The sequence below is a fragment of the Salarias fasciatus genome, chromosome 8, assembly GCF_902148845.1.
Source record: "Salarias fasciatus chromosome 8, fSalaFa1.1, whole genome shotgun sequence".
Lineage (NCBI taxonomy): Eukaryota > Metazoa > Chordata > Actinopteri > Blenniiformes > Blenniidae > Salarias > Salarias fasciatus.
Window position 1 is genome coordinate 13132357 of NC_043752.1, and position 18300 is coordinate 13150656.

Here is an 18300-nt window from a genome sequence, read left to right on the forward strand (position 1 = left end):
ACATTGCCAATGTTGGTGCAAATGTAATTAGCATGAATAAATACATAAATGTATAGTATTTGTTTTGCTGCCGTACTCCGTGTTGGATGGATTCCACTCGTTTCCATTCATGTATGTACATTGCGAAAACTACAATAGTCAGAAGAGAAAGGTGCGGACACTCGCTGGCTTCCATTGAAATCAATTAGAAGTGTAAATCCTCTTATCCACAAATCACATTCATGATTCTGCTGCCAAATTTCACTTGCATCCTGGACAATTTTTAGATTTTTCAGATGGATTTTTTTTTTTATTATTATTATTATTTTAACACCTTCTCTGGCAGGAATAAGAATCAAGTGACAGACTCTTTTAAAAACTGAGTTGTTGCAACATCAAATTAGTGTGAATTGTTTTATTTTTTAAGCTCCACTATAGGATATGCTCATGTTTCAGAGTTGATGAACATATTTATTTTATACCATCTCTTGAGTTTCTTGAGGAGTGAGTGTTTGTAATTTGACACCAGCCTCACTGCCCTGCCTGCTGCTGTGCCTGAAACTGATGAATACATGAAGAAATTGACACTAAAATTCTAAATATTGTGATTTTTGAGCTAAATATGAATATATAATTGAAACAGCTAAAGAAAAATCTCCAATACTGTTGAAATTCACGTTAAACTCTTTGTCCTGCTGCCCTTTCATCAATCTAGTACTTGATAGATGTACAAAATCTAAAGATATGGCATATAAATGCCAGCATCATTGTGGAGTTCACATGATTAAAAAGCAACGGCTTGGTATGGGTGTATAGAGTGCACCTGTTATGAGATCATATCAGTGTATCGCAGGCTGTAAATGCCTGCAGTGTGGGGGATTCCCGCATACCAGCACATATTCACGGTTTCAGTGCTAGTTTCAAGGCTGGAGGCTGATGTGGTGTTATCTCATGCTGCTGTGGTAAGACGAGCCGATCGCGGCCAATAGTTTAAATGGGTGGGCTGCATGCCTATTAAATCAGGAGCTGGCAAAGCAACACTAACTCAGGTTACTTATTCTCAAGTGACACCGGCGCACATGCGAGGAGCGGAGGGAAAGCGAGATGTCTTTACTTCACGTCTGGAGTGTGACACTCTGCTCTTATTTGTGCCTCCGTAATTAACTGCTCATTTGTGTGTGCTTTATCTTTTCCAGGAGGCGGCCACGTTCGCTAAAGAGCTGGGCTTTGAGGTGAGTTGACCAGCAATTGCACAGTAAAAAGATCCTAAAGGTTTATTTTTGCTGATAATGAAGTTCTTTTTGGACAGTGATTGATGTGCTATTATACTCTCCAGGCCTTGCAGCAGTTGCTATGGAAACCTGGCAGTCGTCATGGTTTCTTTGTTCAGCCAGCTCTCTGTTATGACGCACTCTGCTAGGTCTGCACCCAACATCGCCTACAGATGTTATTTATTGAATTTTGAAAAGCCTCTTGGGAAGCTGAGAAGTTGGGCATGGTTTCAAGCCTTTCTCTGCAGGCTTGGGGCTCATCAGGTTGCCTGGTTAAAAAGCCTCCTCATTATCTTCTTTGCACTCGGGGATGATACTGTATGTCTTCCTCCTCGCTGCTATAGCATTACAGCACACTGTAGTCTTTTAATAACCAAATTACAGCCACCTGTGGTTTAAGATTATGGAAATGAAGATTACAGAGCTTGTTACCCCATAGATTTTACACTGTGTGTTTTAAAGTGGGACTGTAAGTATAAAATGAATGTTCCTTTAGTCTATTTTCTCTCCCCTGGTATTTTGCATATTTCTTGCATTGCTTTTTAAATGAAAAATACCAAATAAATAAATAAATAAAAAAACACACATACACACACAAATAGCCAGCCTGTGAGTTTTTTTTTGTTTTTTTTTTTCCACATGGGCTCAGGTATTTTAAGTGCCTTCTCTCTTTCAGAGGTAGAGCTGCCTTGAATATGGCTCTGCTCTGTGTGAATAATTGTCATCCAGAATCACTAACGGTGTGATCAACGTGACTGGAATAGAAATGCAATCCTGATGGCAGTGACAGGTTTAAGAGAGGAGAAGGGATGAAGGCAAGAGTGGCGGGGGAGGAGGTGGCGGCGGCGGCAGCGGCGGCGGCGCCGGAGCGGGAGGGGTGTGTGTGTGTGTGTGTGTGTGTGCGTGGGGGTGGAGGGGTGCTGGTGGTAATGGAGGGGCCTCGCATGAGGGGAAAAAAAAAAAAAAAAAAAAAAGAAGAAGAAGAAACACAAAGGGCAAAGTGAAGACTCTTCTAGTAGTTACAATTCTTTGACATTTTCCGTGTCAACCTGATTTGGCAGAACACTCTGCGAAATTGCATTGAATGAATGTGATTTCTCAGATAACATCAGTGGTGTGTACTGTACTCGCCGCATTTCTTGACGCTTGTAGTTCAAAGATGTTTTCTTCACAGTTGTCTTTTTATTTTTTTTTCACTCCCCCCCCCCCTTCTTGTCACTTTCTGATGGCAATTTTACTTTCCTTACACAAGCCGGCCCCCTTTACTGCGGTTATACACTGACAAGTCTTCAAAAAAAAAAAAAATCAATATGCACAGTATATTGTTGCCTCAGGAGATTTGATTACAGCAGGAAATGGCCGCTACGTCGTCACAGCGGCGTTACAGAGAGTTGGCCACTCATACTCAATGCATTTTGAATTCAATAACAATAATCACACTTTAATTTTATTTTGTAGCGCTGGTAAAATGTATAATAGAGAACCCATATAGTTTCAGAAGAGCATACACACAACGAGGAATGAATGAGCTGCATGATTGGTTCTTATTCTAATCCATCTTCTGGTTCTTATTAAAAAAAAAAAAAAAATCTTCTCAAAGAAATTATTTGATTTCTTTCAAATCAAATTTCCTCCTTTTCCTATGAAAAAAAAAAAACTTTGAAATCACTGGTGACTCATCGTTCACTCGAAGGCAATTCCTAATTCTGCATGTCGCAGACGCGCACATTCAGCTTCATGTGCGTCTCCTCTGCACCAACAGACCGTCTCCTGGACTCTGAAATGTTTTCCTAACAGAAATACATGGAAGACGTGCCTGAATACTTAAAGCTTCACTAAAGACTGAAACATATGTGGCGCGATTACTCTTTCCCTCATGCTTTATATATTGATCTTGGAAATGCTAGTTAGCATTTAACACCCCTATTCCCTCCTGAATTAAATGAATTTACACATGAATTACGCCTGGAACATAGACTCAGCATAAACGTTATGTGGTCGTGCAGCAATATGACGAGAATCCGATGCTTGAATTGGCAGTTCGACAAAACAGTTGGGGAATCTGTAATATCAGCACAACAAAGCTGATACAGTTGCATCCTTGTAAACATGGCATGGAAAACACAAACAAATGAAAACTAGAGTTTTTTTATGTTTCAATAAGATTTCAAGTGCTCATAACATTTTACACCTGTTGGATTGAGGTTATTTAATGTCAGTTTCTTGTGTCATTCACAGCCCCCTGCTTTGACAACTGTTGAAAACTCCTCACTCTTAGGGATTTTCCTTTCACCAAATTCATAAATAATTCATTCATCATTCATTAAATGCAATGATCTGTGTTCCGCTGGTATGCATTCCGTCAAGCAGAAGCAGATTTGGCAAGCGTTCAAATTCTTTTTGACAAAGTAATTCATATTCAGATATTAAGACAGTTTAATCATATCAAAATATTGACTCCATTGTTGTCTAATAAAGCCTAATTTTAGAAGTATTCTGACATGTTTAACTAAAAGTGTGATAAAACATCAAAAAGTACTAATTGCTCTGAGAAAATGTTGTACATAAGTGAATCTCCATATGCAGTTTGAGTCTTTTCAGGCCAGCGAGGTTAATTTAAGTTCAGCAACCGTCCACTTAATTGGCCCGCGTGGCTCTTTTGAGGGAAGCTGTAATTGCATATTGTCAGTATCTGACCCCAAAGCACTTTAAGAAGTACTTTTAATGTATTCCGAAACAGTGTTATCGTGGCATTACGGATGACTAACAAACCTGACAGCGGCGCTTCTTCAGTCTAAATACAAGATAAAAGACTCGTCCTCTCCAAAACAGCAATCAGTAGATCTGAACACAGTCGCCTGATTGTGATCTGTTTCCTTTAAATGCTCAAAGAACTGTCTGCATCGCGGCTTTAATTGAATCTCTCCCTTGCAGTGTTTGAAAGAGCAGCCTGCAGTGGAGACAATCAGCTTCTCACTGGCTGCAACACAGAAACACAATTTGCCGCCCTTGTAAAGCTTTCATATTTCACGCTTTGTTGATCTATGTCTGATCAATTGCCTCGCAATCATAAATATTGCCATTTGTCAGCAGTAAACCAAATTGGCCATATTATTTGTCAATTCATTTGTTTTGCACTCACGCTGAACGTTATTTTTCCGCATCCTTTTGCCCCAGGATTTTATCAGGTGAGTGTTCCTGCCAGGCGACGATGGCCAAGTTGTCTCAGTGTGTGATAAGCTGTGTGTGTGTGTGTTCAATAGCCATGATGCTTACCCTACCACCTCTGGCCCTTAGAACCTTTTAGCTCCTAAACCTGAGTAGCGCGGCTGTTTTTATGTGGACGGACATAAAACCTGGGGGTGACAATGTGCCGGAGCCTCGTGTGGTTTTTGCATTCAGTTTCTGGAGGAGTGCTTGTGGTTACATCCAGTCACAGTGACAAATTGCTCTTTTTTTCTCCATCGCCTGCTAACAGCCTCTGTATTAACCTCACCATTAGCACTTACTTAGAATGTTACACCCATTTTTTCCCCGGCCCTGGGTCTCCCCGGACCTCTCAGGGCTGATTAAAGGACGTTTGGGAAACATTTAGAGGTGTAAAAGCTCATTGGATGGAGCGAGCCGGCGCGGCTGCTGGTATTGGGCCGGAGCCTATCTCTCTGATTACTCCCATAATCACAGTATTTGCTCACCCCGAAGGTGCTCAAGTGTTAGCTTTGATGCAGATGCTGGAGGCATCCTCGATCCCTAATGCCGGCTCCTCAGCGCGCCGTATTACGGAAAAGCAGTCCACCCCACTGCGAGACGGCGATAAAGACATTCTACCTGCTCATAGTACATCATGATGAGTTAATAATAAAGTAGCACTGACAGGTGTGGGTTTTTTTATCCCTCTCATGATCAAAGGCAAGCACTCCGGAGAGTTCTGTCGTCTCCAGGCGAGAATATCCATTCTGTGCAGATGCTGAGGAGAGATGGCCTGTTTCGGGAAGAGAATGATACAGTACACGCACCACCTCTCCCTTCAGCAATGAGGAGTAGCTTTATCTGACAACAGCATATCTTCACACGCTTATTTTCATCTCACTTAGGGAATATGACATTCTAATATTTTCCAGCTCCCCTGTAACTGCATGGAAGCATCATTGAGCGCTCCTATTGATCTATTTCGAAACGGTTCCATACCCCATCTGGCTTCATTATCACTTGATCTGTCTGCCAGGATTGGAAAAATCTGACCCCACTCAGACACACTTGTGATCTCAGAAATTGCTCTTCATGATGCCTTTACTCTGCTTAACACTGTGGTGGGTTTTTTTTTTTCTTCTTCTTCTTTTTTTCCAAACAGACGGATGACATTGCAGAGATTGCGAAGAAGACCCAAAACCTCCCCAAGGTGAACACGAAGAGGCAGCGAGTGGTGGTCTTCACCCAGGGCAAGGACGACACCGTCGCCACCGTCGGTAGGCCCCTCCTTCAGCCCCCTCCTCCTGCTTATCTACACATATTTTCCAAGTCTCATCTTTGACCCCCCCGACCTTTTGGACATTTTTGCCCCTCATTTAAGCCTCGTATCTCAAAACCGCAGCGAGCGGCGCATTAAATAGATGCTTGATCGCTGACCGAAGAGAGCAGAATGCTATCAGTAATTTCTTTGAAGTTAAGCTCCAATATTGACACCAGATGTTCCAAAAAAAAGAAAAAAAAAAGAATGCTTGCACTACATTCTGTCATTTCAGAGCATAAAAGAAGTGTGGGGGCTGCAGAGAGCAGGCATTGATTTGTGAAGTACTTCTAACTTTGTCTTGGACAGACTCCAGGCCAGTCCTCAGCAATTTTTAATGCTTCAACTCTTTACATCCTGCCCCCCACCTCTTCTTTTTTTCTGTTCCTCTTTTGCAAAAAAGCTTGCCGTGTGACCTTGGGGAGAGGTTGGCAGAGCTGCCCCCCTCCCCGGAAATCAATCCGGTTCCCTTTGATTCGGGGCATATTTGTTAGTGGGACATTAAAAGGCGGCGGCGGCGGCGTCACCGCCGAGCAGGGGTTGCAGGTTGGGAGCAGAGACGATAGTTTCCGATTACTGCTGCGAGCCGCCGCCTTTTGTTTGGAGCCACGGGGCGTCTCTCCTCATTGCCCTTGCAGTTCAGCTCGGACGAGTCGCGCATGTGGAGAGACGGCCTCGGGTAAAGACTCCCAACGTATCGCTCATCACCAGGGACTGCAGAGAAGCGCCGCAGCAGCGGGACCGCGAACGCTGCAGGACACCGTCTCCACGTGTGTCCACTGTCCTCAACGTCACGCCACCGCCATGAGTACAAATGAGCCGATATTTTTTTTTTTATTGATTGTGTGTAAAGTGTGGGGCCATTTGGGCTGACACGCTCTCTTATTGCAATAAAGGTTAAAGATGCAGCAATCGATATTTTTATATTAACAGTAGATAAATTAACTATCTTTTATTAGAACAGGCTCGTTCATGGTGAAGACTTTAATGCCTCTTAACTCACTGTTACGATTGTATGATCTGCAACTTTATTGGTTTTTGGCTCAATAGTCCAAAGTCTTACCGAGCACGTGCGTCTGATTACCACGTATGTTCATCAAACCACGATAACTTCTTTCTTTGAAAGCTCAAAACTGTCTAATAACAAGATATTAACGTGAAATATGAGAAAGTGTTTTAGTGGAAACCTGCAGTGGCCATATTGTTGGCTGTATCATTCAGTAGCACCACACACACACACACACACACACACACACAGTGAAGAAGTCACAGTGTACTTGGTGGAATATGCAAAGCGAGAAGAAAGTCGGCGGTGTATGTTGATGCTCAAACACTCGTCAGCTGTCTGGAGGCCGCCGGCGCCGAGACTCAGAATGAAAACAATAGGTACAGGCGTGGACTTTAAATATGCTCCCGGTGTGTGAGGGCTTATAAATAAGTGATGAAAACTAACCAAACTTTTTCAGGAGCGATACCGGCTGAATGCTAATGGCGTCACAAGTCCGTGGTCATTTCCCAGAGTTCCTTGCTAGATGTGACTTGGCATTTCATTGCACGAATGGAGGAGAAACCGTCACTGCCTGCAGAACATCCGTCGAATAATTTATCAGTGTTTTTACCGCTTTATCCAGCGCGGTTTGCACGGGGACTGGTGTCAGTCCCAGTTTTATGAGGGGGAAACTAATTCTTCAAATAAAACAGAAGCCACATTTCTTTCAGTTGTCACTTTAATTGATGTATTTGAATGATTTTTATTTGAAGTCGGTCTTGATGCCGGCAGATTTCCCGTCACATTTTATGATCTCCTCAACGCCGTCTCCGTCTTTGCATCAGACAGACCCTTGAAGCTCCTAAAACAAAGACTTCAGTACTGACTTGACGTTATTAATTTGTTTTAATCACATAGCTTCTCGAATTAACAGCGCGATGTGACAATATTATCACAAATACGACTGCAATTCAAGGCAGCGAGAGATAATGCTGAGTTATTCCCTTTCCTTAATTAATAGCATATATTTAAATTGAAGCAGCTCATTTAAATTTCTGTTATTGAAGCAGAAAATTCCTGGAAGTGAGTTTCCCCTTTTATGAGAATTTGAAAAGAAATCCTTTTTTAAGGAGCAGCCCGACTGTTAAAAAAGAGGAAGTCGAATCCATCCATTGTGCCGGAGGTGATGGATAATTCCCGCCCGCTCCTCTCATTGCTCCGGCGCGAAGACACCGCCGCGCGCCGCTGTGAACTTTATATAAAATACATGATGAATGCCGGCTGGATGAAAGACAATGTGTTTCAGATGTCATCTACAAAGGCAAACATGATAAATGTCATTGACTGTGCTATCATTGCACTGGAGCAGTTACAGTAGTAGGTGCAGCAGAGCTGGTGTGTGTGTCTGTGTGTGTGAGAACATAGCTATTCATGCCAGCCAAATAAATGTCAATGTAAAAAGAGAATTAAAGATTTTCATTTCCCAGAGGCGGAGCTCTAATAAACTTGATCTCTCATTTTGTTTGCAATTTGTCCTCCTGTCAGGATTTGATCATTCGCCAGCCTCTGCATGTCACGTTAAACCATTTTATAGTGATTAAGGATGGGAGAATGCCTTCCCCCGTGGTATAATTCTCCAAAAAGAGATGTCAATTTGTTATTGTTCTTTTTTTTTTTTCTTTTTTCTTTTTCCCCTGCCCTTCATTCGGAGCCTTTCATCACAACCGCCGCTTCAATCGCGCCTTTTAAAAGCTGGGAGCACAGGGGAAATGGCCCTTTATTTAGCTGCCACTGACACTGCTGAACTACACTGGGCTTTTGCTTATACGCCCATTATAGCAGTAATTAAGATCATTGTGCCCTGAACCTTAACGGTGAGGAGATCTAATAAACGATCATTCAGCAGGGGCTGCCGCTCTAATCGCTGATAAGGACTTGATAAAGCCTGACTCGACTCCTCTGCGAGTTTTAGAGCTCTCTCGGGGGCAAAGCAGGCAGATTTCAAGTTGGGTGGGGGGGAAGAAAAAGAAGCTAATCTATACATGTTAATCACATGAAGTAGAGGAGGAAGGTAATCCAAGCTGCTGAGGGGGGAAAAGGGTCTTTTCATTTAGTTCATTTGGTTAAAGAGGGGTAATTTGTCATTGTCACCAACGTCTCCAAATAAAACTTCGAAAAATGATTTCAAGCTTTACTTGGATACGTCTCTGCACTGGGTTTGAGAAGCAGGATGTTTATGCCGCATGCTTCATAAGAGGAAAAATCAATTATGAGCAATGAGAAAGACCTCCATTTTTTATTTTTTTTTTGGCATCATGCATTCAAGTGTTTTCTTTCATGATTCCCTGAAAGGGTATTGGTTGGCGATGATCTTTTGCCTGCGGTTACAGTAATTACAGGCATATGTACTTTTTTTTTTTTTTTTTCTTTCTCATAACTCAATTGTGAGCGAAGATGCTGGTTTTGATAGGGAAACAGATTGAATGTCAACTCGCTCCTAACCTGTCACATTTGCCAAGAAAGCGGTAACGTTGTTTTCCTCTCCGAGGCTCGGATTTTGGCCGAAGCGCAGCAGGAATAGTTCCAGGAGAGAAGCGTTCTCTGGGAAGTTTCTCACTTAAAGATGCTGCACTTAAACTCCGCCGAGCGCTTCAGCTCATGAATTTCAGCTAAATATTCATGCTTAATCCCCCCGCCGGTCCCCCGGCAGCTCCAGATTTAAAATGATGTATTAATTGTTTCACGTGTGCAGATGATGAAGTGCGACAGGATCAGAGTTAATTTTTATGACCTGTCGACTAATTGATCTACCTGCTTTCCGTCAAAGGAGCAGCATTGAGCGCTGGAGCATTACCAAGCATAGCATGTAATAATTTCAGAGTCAAAACAACGCGCCATATGCTCGTTTTTCCCACTAAACCCAAGGTCGTCTTATTTGCATGTACAGTCAGTCACTTTCAAGCATTTCCTCAGTCACTGTTGTGCTGCGAGTTGTCATTGTTATTAAAAGAATAGCCAATAATAAAAGACTTAATTGATACTCATTTCAAAGAGATGTCTGTTGAAAGAATTCCTCAAGTTTAATCACCACCATTCAAGAGTTGTAATGAGGGAATTATGAGTGAATTAACAAAAGAGCACAATTATAGCATACTGAAATGAAGTATTTGAAATCCTTTGAGTTTTTTTTTTTCCTTTGGTTCGTTCTCTCTCTCTCTCTTTCTCTGTCTCTCGCTCTTTCTCCAGTGCAAGTTACCTGTTAAAGTACAGCTATACTGCACTCCCACGTATTCACCATCAAACTGCTGCTTCACTCATTTACTCAAAGCACACTCTGGGAAACAAGGATATGTTCACGTGTAAAAATAGGTCCTATCAGTTTTTATTGATTGAAAAATAAAAGTTCCCGATCTCATTACAGCAGAATGTGAAATGAGTTCAGCAAAGTGATGTGTTCAAATGTCCAACAAGCCAGAAACAACACCGTATTTTGGCAGGAGTCCTTTTTTTTTTTTTTCCCCTCCTTTTTCTATTCCTTTTATTGCCATTTCCATGACGGATTTCAGCCAATGAGATCTCTGTTACAGACGGCTGGGGAGTTCCTGGACTGTAACTTGAGTTAACATGTCAGTCAAATTTAATAATTTGCATCAATGGGGTGATGTGAACTTTCCCCCAGCAGCAGAATACAAACCCCGGCCATGAATAAAGAGGAATGTTGGATGTCTAATGTGCCATGTGTCTAGAAAGAGTGCTCAGAAAGACTTCTGGAAATGTCATCAGCGACGGCGCTCTGCCCTCACTGACCTGATCAGTCGGAGATGTGAACGGCTCCACTTCTAGGCGCTGAAATCGAAATCCACGTGTTCGCATTCATATGGTTTACTGTGCCTGAAGATTTCTGTTAACAGCGCCACTATTTGTTACATTAAAAAATGTTGGAATAAGAGAAAAACGGAATCACAAAACACAAATCCATGTTCCCTTTTATTATCTTAGTTTTCTTTCTTTGAGATTTTGCATTAGGATTTTAGATATAGCAGTTTCTTGAGATAAATTTGTGAATTCGAGATGCTTGTGAATGTACTAAATGTTACAACCATGTTTTTTGTGTGACTGTCAACTCCAAAGCTTTTTAAAAGTTGGTTTATTTTTTCTGACAACAGTCGTCCATGGTGAGAGCAGCAGTTTGTTTTGTTCTCTCTGTTTTGTGAGGGGAAAAAAAAGGAGCTTGGCAACTAGCGATCAGATATTGCGTGACGGCTTCAATTTGCTTTCACGTCTTGATTGCCTGATAAATAATTTCTGGAGGGTTAAGTTAAATAGGGGAAAGAAGCAACAACGTAAAAGGAGCTAATAGGACAATACAAATAAAACATCAGGCGAACGTATATGGCAGAGAGCCGTGGAAGACTAGAATCCAATTCCTCCAGTTTAATAAGAACCCAGAAGCTGAAGCTGTTAATTGCTACACGAGTCTGTTTAATGAATTCTGACACCTCTGGATGCAGCGTTATCACAAACATGAGCTTGACTTCACGGTGGGAGGTTCCCTGGTCCTGGATCCTCCCGTAATGCCCTCACCGCTTGTTTTAACGTCAGTCGACAGATTTACACACACTTGTTTCTGATCTCGTGAACACCGGCAGAACAAATGCAGCAGCTTCAGGTCTCCGAGCATCCACTTCCTAAACTATGGAGAAACTGGCAAACTGCAATTTATTATTAGCACTTTTTTTTTTATGTACAGTTAATCATTTCAAGAGGGAGGCGGATTCTCCAACTTCGTCTGTGGCATTAATTAAGCGGAGTCGTTATGCTCCTAATTGGCTGGTCCTGAAAGGATTCCTGTCTCATTGTGATTTATCTTCAATCAGCTGCTTTCTTCTGAGAAAAAAAAAATACTCCGCTGTTGTGAAAAGTCCTAATTTGACACATGTTTTGCTACCTGACCTGTAACGCAGCCCCGCTCTGCTCTTTAAAGATGTCGGCCCTAACCACAACCTGATGGAGCTTTTCTCGCACAGTCGGCGTGACGCTGGTGATTTCCTCGACATCAGGTGTGGAGCATATGCTCCGCTGCAGGTTGTGTGTCTTTTGCCCCGCAGCAAGAGGACAGAAATGTATTCAAAGATTGATAAGGTGGGGAGTCTTATCTGCAGTTCAGATATTCACAGAGCCCTTGTTGGATTAGCAGGGAGCCTCATTAAACAAGTTTTTGTAGTTTTTTTTTTTTTTTTTTCTCCCCCACCCCCCCACCCCCCTCGTGTTCTCCTTAAACTCCCAACCTTTTTTCCCCTCAATGAGAGGTCTGTCAGCCCCCTCGTGTTCCTTTTATCCACATGTCAGTCTTTTGTCTCCTGCACCTTTTTGAAGGTTCGCGTCGGCTCCAGAGCCCTCGGCCCCGTTTGAAGCTCGCGTGTGTGGTTTAGATTGTTCTGACATAAGTTGCTGATTTAATGTCACTCTACACCTCAAGACTTTGTCATCTGGCAGATTTTTGTTTCTTCCCTTCCCTCTCCTTTTAAACTGGAACGCTCTTTGAAGCACACATGCTACTGATAATTGAACCAATATAATCTGCTGAAGATAATAAAGAGGCCCTCATTTAAATGGATTCTTGTTTTTGAAGTCAAACCACTGACACTAACCATTCTTGCATTGTTTTTTTTTTTTCCTGGCACCCACCTGAAGTGTGCAGGGAATGTTTCATTGGGTTATTTTACCTCTGGGAGCGTTAATTCACAGCTACAGCAGATGATCGCTTCAGCGGAACATCTCAAACTGTATAATTATCTGTGATGCAGGTTTAGATTATTTAATATACTCATTGAAAAATGATAATTTTTTCATAATATTGTCATTTATCAAGCTAAAATGTTTTTTATAGGTTTTGAAAAATGAAATGTACATAAATACACCAGTTTGAAGTGATATCCTTGCGATGAGAAGCATCACTATTGTCATTAAGATTCATTGTATTATGATTGTTACTAATGTATTCAATGAGTCTGTGCAGCTACACTCAGAAAAAGCAAATAATGGCAGCGAAAACATGACACGAGACACTGTTTTAGTGTATTTCCTGGCTTTTTTTCAAACAAACAATACAGAAGTACATAATATGTAGTATAAGACGTTTAAAGCAATTAAGTAAAGGTAAATATTCAAAAAGAAATGTGGAGTAAATAAAACAACGCTGCACTGCCTTATGAGACAGTAATTGAAACATGCAGAGCGAAAGCACAAACATAAAAGGCGCGCAGTGTGTAAAGCAGTAACCGCCTGCCTGGGAGTGAGACAGCAACAGCCGACAACGGGAATAAAGCTGTGCTGCAGTAAAACCCATCCTGAGAGAGACGGGAATGTCTGGATCAGGTTTCCGTGCCACATTTTAAAGTCAATATTGTGATTTTTTTTTAGGAAGCATAAACTTGCAGGTGGTGCTACAAATAATGAAACGTCAGCATGATCAGTGCAATGTCCGGGGATGTGATTCGATATCATCTGATGCTGCTGTTTGAAACAGTACGGTATATTTTACTATGTAGTCTCAACTGGAAAAATCCCTCGTAGTGTTTCATAGTATAGATGAGATAAAAATGCACTCTTGAACCACTTTTAGCCTCAAGGCCAGGTGTTTAACAGCCCTGCCTAACGTGGTCCGGAAACTCTCAAACTTCAAGTGTCTTGTTAACCATAATTATATTAGGTAAAAGATTTCCTGCCTTATTACCGCAAAGCATTTCACTGTACATAATCTTATGTATACTAATAATTAGCCAAAAATCATCCATGCTCAAGTGCTAAATTCAAAGGGCCAATTATCTTCAATTAGGACAAAACCCTGTGGTGTGAAATGACCCTTGAATAATGTAATATCAAGTTGGAGTCAAAAGAAATAATAAGCTACAACTTGGAACACAAAGGGAGTAGCTGCAAACACTGCCGGTGAACTTTAATTAACGGCGGTCTTGTGTCCTGGCCGCAGGTGAGAGGGTGACCATGTTCCCCGTTGTGGACATCGACCAGAACGATATTGTGGACACGAACGGGGCGGGAGACGCCTTCGTCGGAGGTGAGGCCCATTACCGCGCCGCACAGCTTGCCTTCTGTGTACGTTCCCAATTAACCTTTGATACTGGAAAGCCAACGTAAGGCAGTAATGTCTCCAGATTATATGAGCGTGACATTTCGCCTGCTGTTTTTACTCCGTACGACCTGATCAGAGCAGCGCATAAAACAGTCATCGTTCGGACCCTGTTGAGGATGAAACCGCCTTTCCTGGAAGCAATTAGTACCCGCCTCATTTCCATGCCAGCTGCCCCCCAAACGTATTTGATGGAGGTTGACCTCTGGCCTTTTTCTTGCCTGCGCAGGATTCCTGTCCGCCCTGGTCCAGGAGCAAGCGTTGGAGGAGTGCATCCGGGCCGGCCACTACGCCGCCAACGTCATCATCCGGCGGGTCGGCTGCACCTTCCCAGACAAACCGGACTACCACTGATTGCAACCCAGCACCGAAGCACAACTGTCTTTTTTCCACAAGATACCTGTATATTGTCTTCTTCAGGATATTATGTACATTTTTTTTTCTATTCACAGTTCGACAGACTGCATGGGACTAATTGCTGCAGCTTGATTATTTCATCAAGCCTGTTTAAGCAACACAGATGGTTTATTACAGTTTACTACAAATAACTAATATTAAGTGAAAGAATCTGCTTTGTTTAAAAGAGTACTTCACTTCAGTCTTTCTTTTTAATATCACAAACTGGCTCCCCGATGCCCTGGAAAGATGGTGGAGAAGTCTCATCATGTGTCAACACATGTAAATACCCTTTCCGAATCTTAACTTCTCTCCAATTCATCCATATTTTCTCCCACGTGAAAACGATCACAGTCTCTCCGCTGAGCGCCGGAGTTTTGTGTCCCAGTTTCACCTCCTCGCTGCATCGCTGGAGGTCGTGCATTTAGTGATTTATTTGGAAAATACCACAGAAACTGATCAATGGTCGAGGAGTGCATTATCCTGCAGGACTGGTTTGAAAAGTTTCTCCGGATACATGTGGCTCTGAAAAGTTTGATTCATGGAAGAGCTGCAATCGATTCTGCTGTTGACCCAGAGTCCTCTCCAAATATATAAATATATATTTTTAAATGTTTGTAGAGTTCTCCGTAAGTTCTCAAACTGCTCCTGCTGCGTAGTCCACTTTCCTATTGTTGATTGCTGCGTACAAAACACTCCGTTCGGTGAATTACTTATTGCACTTCTTCTTGTGGAGCTTCTTATAGTTATGAGGACACAGTAACCGCTCAGAAGTTAAGTCTGCAGAACTTTAAGTGGAAGCTATGAGCTCCAGACCTTGTGCAGCCATCTTTCCAGCCTGCGGGGAGCGAGTGCTGTGATACAAGGCATCCTGAATGTGGTGTCATGAAAAATGGCCTTTTCCCTTTCTAAAAGTTTCTTTTTGTTTTTGGTACACGAATAAACAAATATCAAACCCATCTTATTATGATGCTGCTACGCAAACGCAACGCAAGTCGGAAATGACAATATGGTGAATTCATGCTACTCAGAACTCTGAAATTTACCAGTTGAGAAAGTTACATTTCCCAGTTGGGAATATTGCACCACGAGAAAAAATAAAATCTGGAGTTAAATATCAACAGAATGTCATGCATGTGGCGTCAATATGATTGGGAGCTTTTGCGGCTTTTTCTATGCAAGCTAGACTTCTGGAGTTTAGCTTTTTAAAACTAAGGGAATGTTTCGGGGTTTGTTTGCATTTTATTTTTTCCTCCACAAGTGCCTGAAAATATGATATTCCATTGTAGAAGCACAATGTTTAATGGTTCATTAACACCAAATTGCCATCTTAGAGCTTTCTAGAACTTCCCAATTCCCTTCCTGGTATTATGCTATTTTCTTTAGTTGTCTCAAGTTTTGGAATTCCGAACTTTTATTTGGAAAAACTTGGTTTTTAATGTTCCGTAAATCACAGCAGTGTAGAAGAAACGGTGTGAACGTGCTCACTCCTCACGAGGAGAATGTGCTCCACTGTAGCAGCGTTTACAGATTGACGTGCAGGTTTATATGCACCCGGGAATGTCATCTCAATCAGTGGATCAATCCCATAATGCTTTGCACTGTGGCCCTGGCAGTTTATGACACACACGATCCCACATCAAGCAACCAGGCTAATCAAAGTTGCTGCTTTCCTTTTGAAACGGTAACACCAAACGTTCTTGTTCAGAATATATCGACCAGTCGTGCTTTGATACTTTCTTTTTTTTTTTTTTTAACAGCCTATGAAGCATCACGTGGTGAATCATGACAAACATGTTTCGGCCGTGGGAAGCAATGTAATCAATCTAATCAGATGGCGGTGTTTACATGATGTGACATTAATTGGATCTGTGTTTATTTTGATCACTTAGGGTTCATGTATATTTATGCTGACAGAGCATACTGCGCAGCCATTTTTAAAACAAACAAACCGACGTACGGAAGACTGCTGTTAATTCAACAGGTGACGTTTGTTTGAGGTACATCCCAGAGGAGAGTAGGTGAACTTCCCCGTTATTGGATGAGCCCGAGGCGGCCGCGTTCTAATTAGCTTTGGACCGCTCAGCAACTATCCATGATGGGCCTGGTGTCCTGGCTCCACTTAGACACCCGCCCCCCCGCCCTCCACCACCCCACCCCCGGGTCTCTAACCGGACTCTCGGGGTGCGGAGCCGCGCCGCGGGGTTACAGGAGATCATTTTTCTCAGTTTAAGGGATTAGCGGTTGCTCTTCGCCGCCATCATTAGAAGGACTTGAAAATTAGGCTGATCCTTCGTACCCAGCTGTGCTGTCGCTGAGGGTTGGAGAGGAGGAGGAGGAGGAGGAGGGGGGTGTGGATCAGAAGAAAGCCCCTCCCACCCTCCCCCCCCCCACACCCACTGTGGACCAGCAGACATGTTGGACGGCGTCTCAAGTGTTTAGTGGAAAATAATACAACCCTCGTCTGTTCTTCAAGGAAGTGTGATTAAGAATAACATTTCCATTGTTCTCTTCTAACAACCTGTTACATCATATTGTCTTTTATTTTTCTTTGAGCTTATCAGTGGGAATCCAGTATTTACACTTCTCAACACAAGAGCTGCGTTTCCTCTAATGAGGCATAGTTTATGCATTTATGCTAATTGGGGCCATCTAGGTGAAAACATTCTCCAGCCAAAATGTTATTAACAACTTTGAGACACTTTTTTTTTTTTTTTTTTTTTTTCATCAGCATTTTTTAAGGTTTCACACAGATGCGCTTTGAAAAGGACCACATTTCTGATTGGGCAAGATCACACTCCATGGCAGCTGGTTCATTTGCTTCTCAAGATGACAGATGGCAAAACACAAACACAAAAAGAGGGAGCCATGATTAAGTAATGAGAAAGCCTGCCACAATAAGGAAACTACTAAACATACTTTTCTCACTTTTCCTCTGTAAACTTTTGCCTTGCTCAATGAATGCGAAAGGTGGAAAACAAACATAAAAGCTTTGCATTTAATTTACATTTTACAATACGACGTTGTCTGTTTTGTGAACGAGCGAGTCGTTTGCATTTTTAAAAAACTGTTTAATGCTGGTTTTTCACTGTGTGGCGGCAATCAGCAAAATGTCTTTTTCCTTTGCAGGTTTGAGCTAAACACACTGTAAACAACTTTGCAAGCAGCGAGAGGGAAAAACTTGACTTTGTGACGTTTTGCCTCTTAAAGTGGGTTCATGGATATAATCTTTTTTTTTTTTTTTTTTTTTTTTCATAAATCCAGCCAAAGGAGTAACTGGGGCCCTGGCCAGTGTTTTGCCCCGCAGATGGGCAGCAGTGTTTGTGAACACCAGTGTGGCAGTTGGCAGGGATTGGGGAGGGGGGATGGGCAGATTGCAATGGCACATGCTCCAATTCAAATTATCCCTGGACCCATGCAGCAGTGGAGGACCTGCTGGGGCCCAGGGTGGCATTCATTATAACCAGACACAGACAGGTTTTGGTCAGTGCCTTCATCCTGACACCGGCGCTAACAGCCACCCAGTCTCAGAGCTCTTTATTCACGTCTCACCTGCTTCAGCACATTTTTTCTTTCACCCGCACTTGAATAACATTTTACTTTCACATATTTAGCACTAATCATCAGTAAGTAGATTAGAATAAATAGCGAGGGCTGAAAAGGCAGGAAGATGTTGAATGATATTAATCGTACAAATGGGGCAAACGCATGCAGGTCAATAGAAAACATCAAGGTCATCAAGGTAATGAGAAGAGTGTTTGATGAAGAAGCGACATAATGGCAAAATGACAAGACTATTAACACGTGTATTAAATGAATCCAAATCAAATTACCCATTCAACGTGTCTTTTTATAAGGGTTAAATGTTTTCGTTTGAGATCTTTTAAAAGCCGGCTTGTACAGTACTGTATGTGTTTATAATCTGATGGGAAGTTACCAATTATCTCTCTAATTACATCCGTGTTACTGCATGAAAAATGAGCTTTCTGGCATTTCTAATGCTGCTAAA

At 42.2% G+C, this 18300-nt stretch overlaps 1 protein-coding gene across 2 annotated transcripts in view; it reads left to right on the forward strand.

The window, feature by feature from the left end:
• adkb (adenosine kinase b) overlaps window positions 1-15401 on the forward strand; it is a 110162-nt gene extending 94761 nt beyond the window's left edge. For both annotated transcript variants that reach the window (XM_030097622.1, XM_030097621.1), the window contains exons 8-11: window positions 1176-1211; window positions 5602-5716; window positions 13737-13823; window positions 14125-15401. In XM_030097622.1, the coding sequence (XP_029953482.1) occupies window positions 1176-1211; window positions 5602-5716; window positions 13737-13823; window positions 14125-14249 (363 nt within the window). In that variant the 3' untranslated portion in view covers window positions 14250-15401. The remainder of the gene's footprint in view (window positions 1-1175; window positions 1212-5601; window positions 5717-13736; window positions 13824-14124) is intronic.
• Window positions 15402-18300: the final 2899 nt, after the last annotated feature.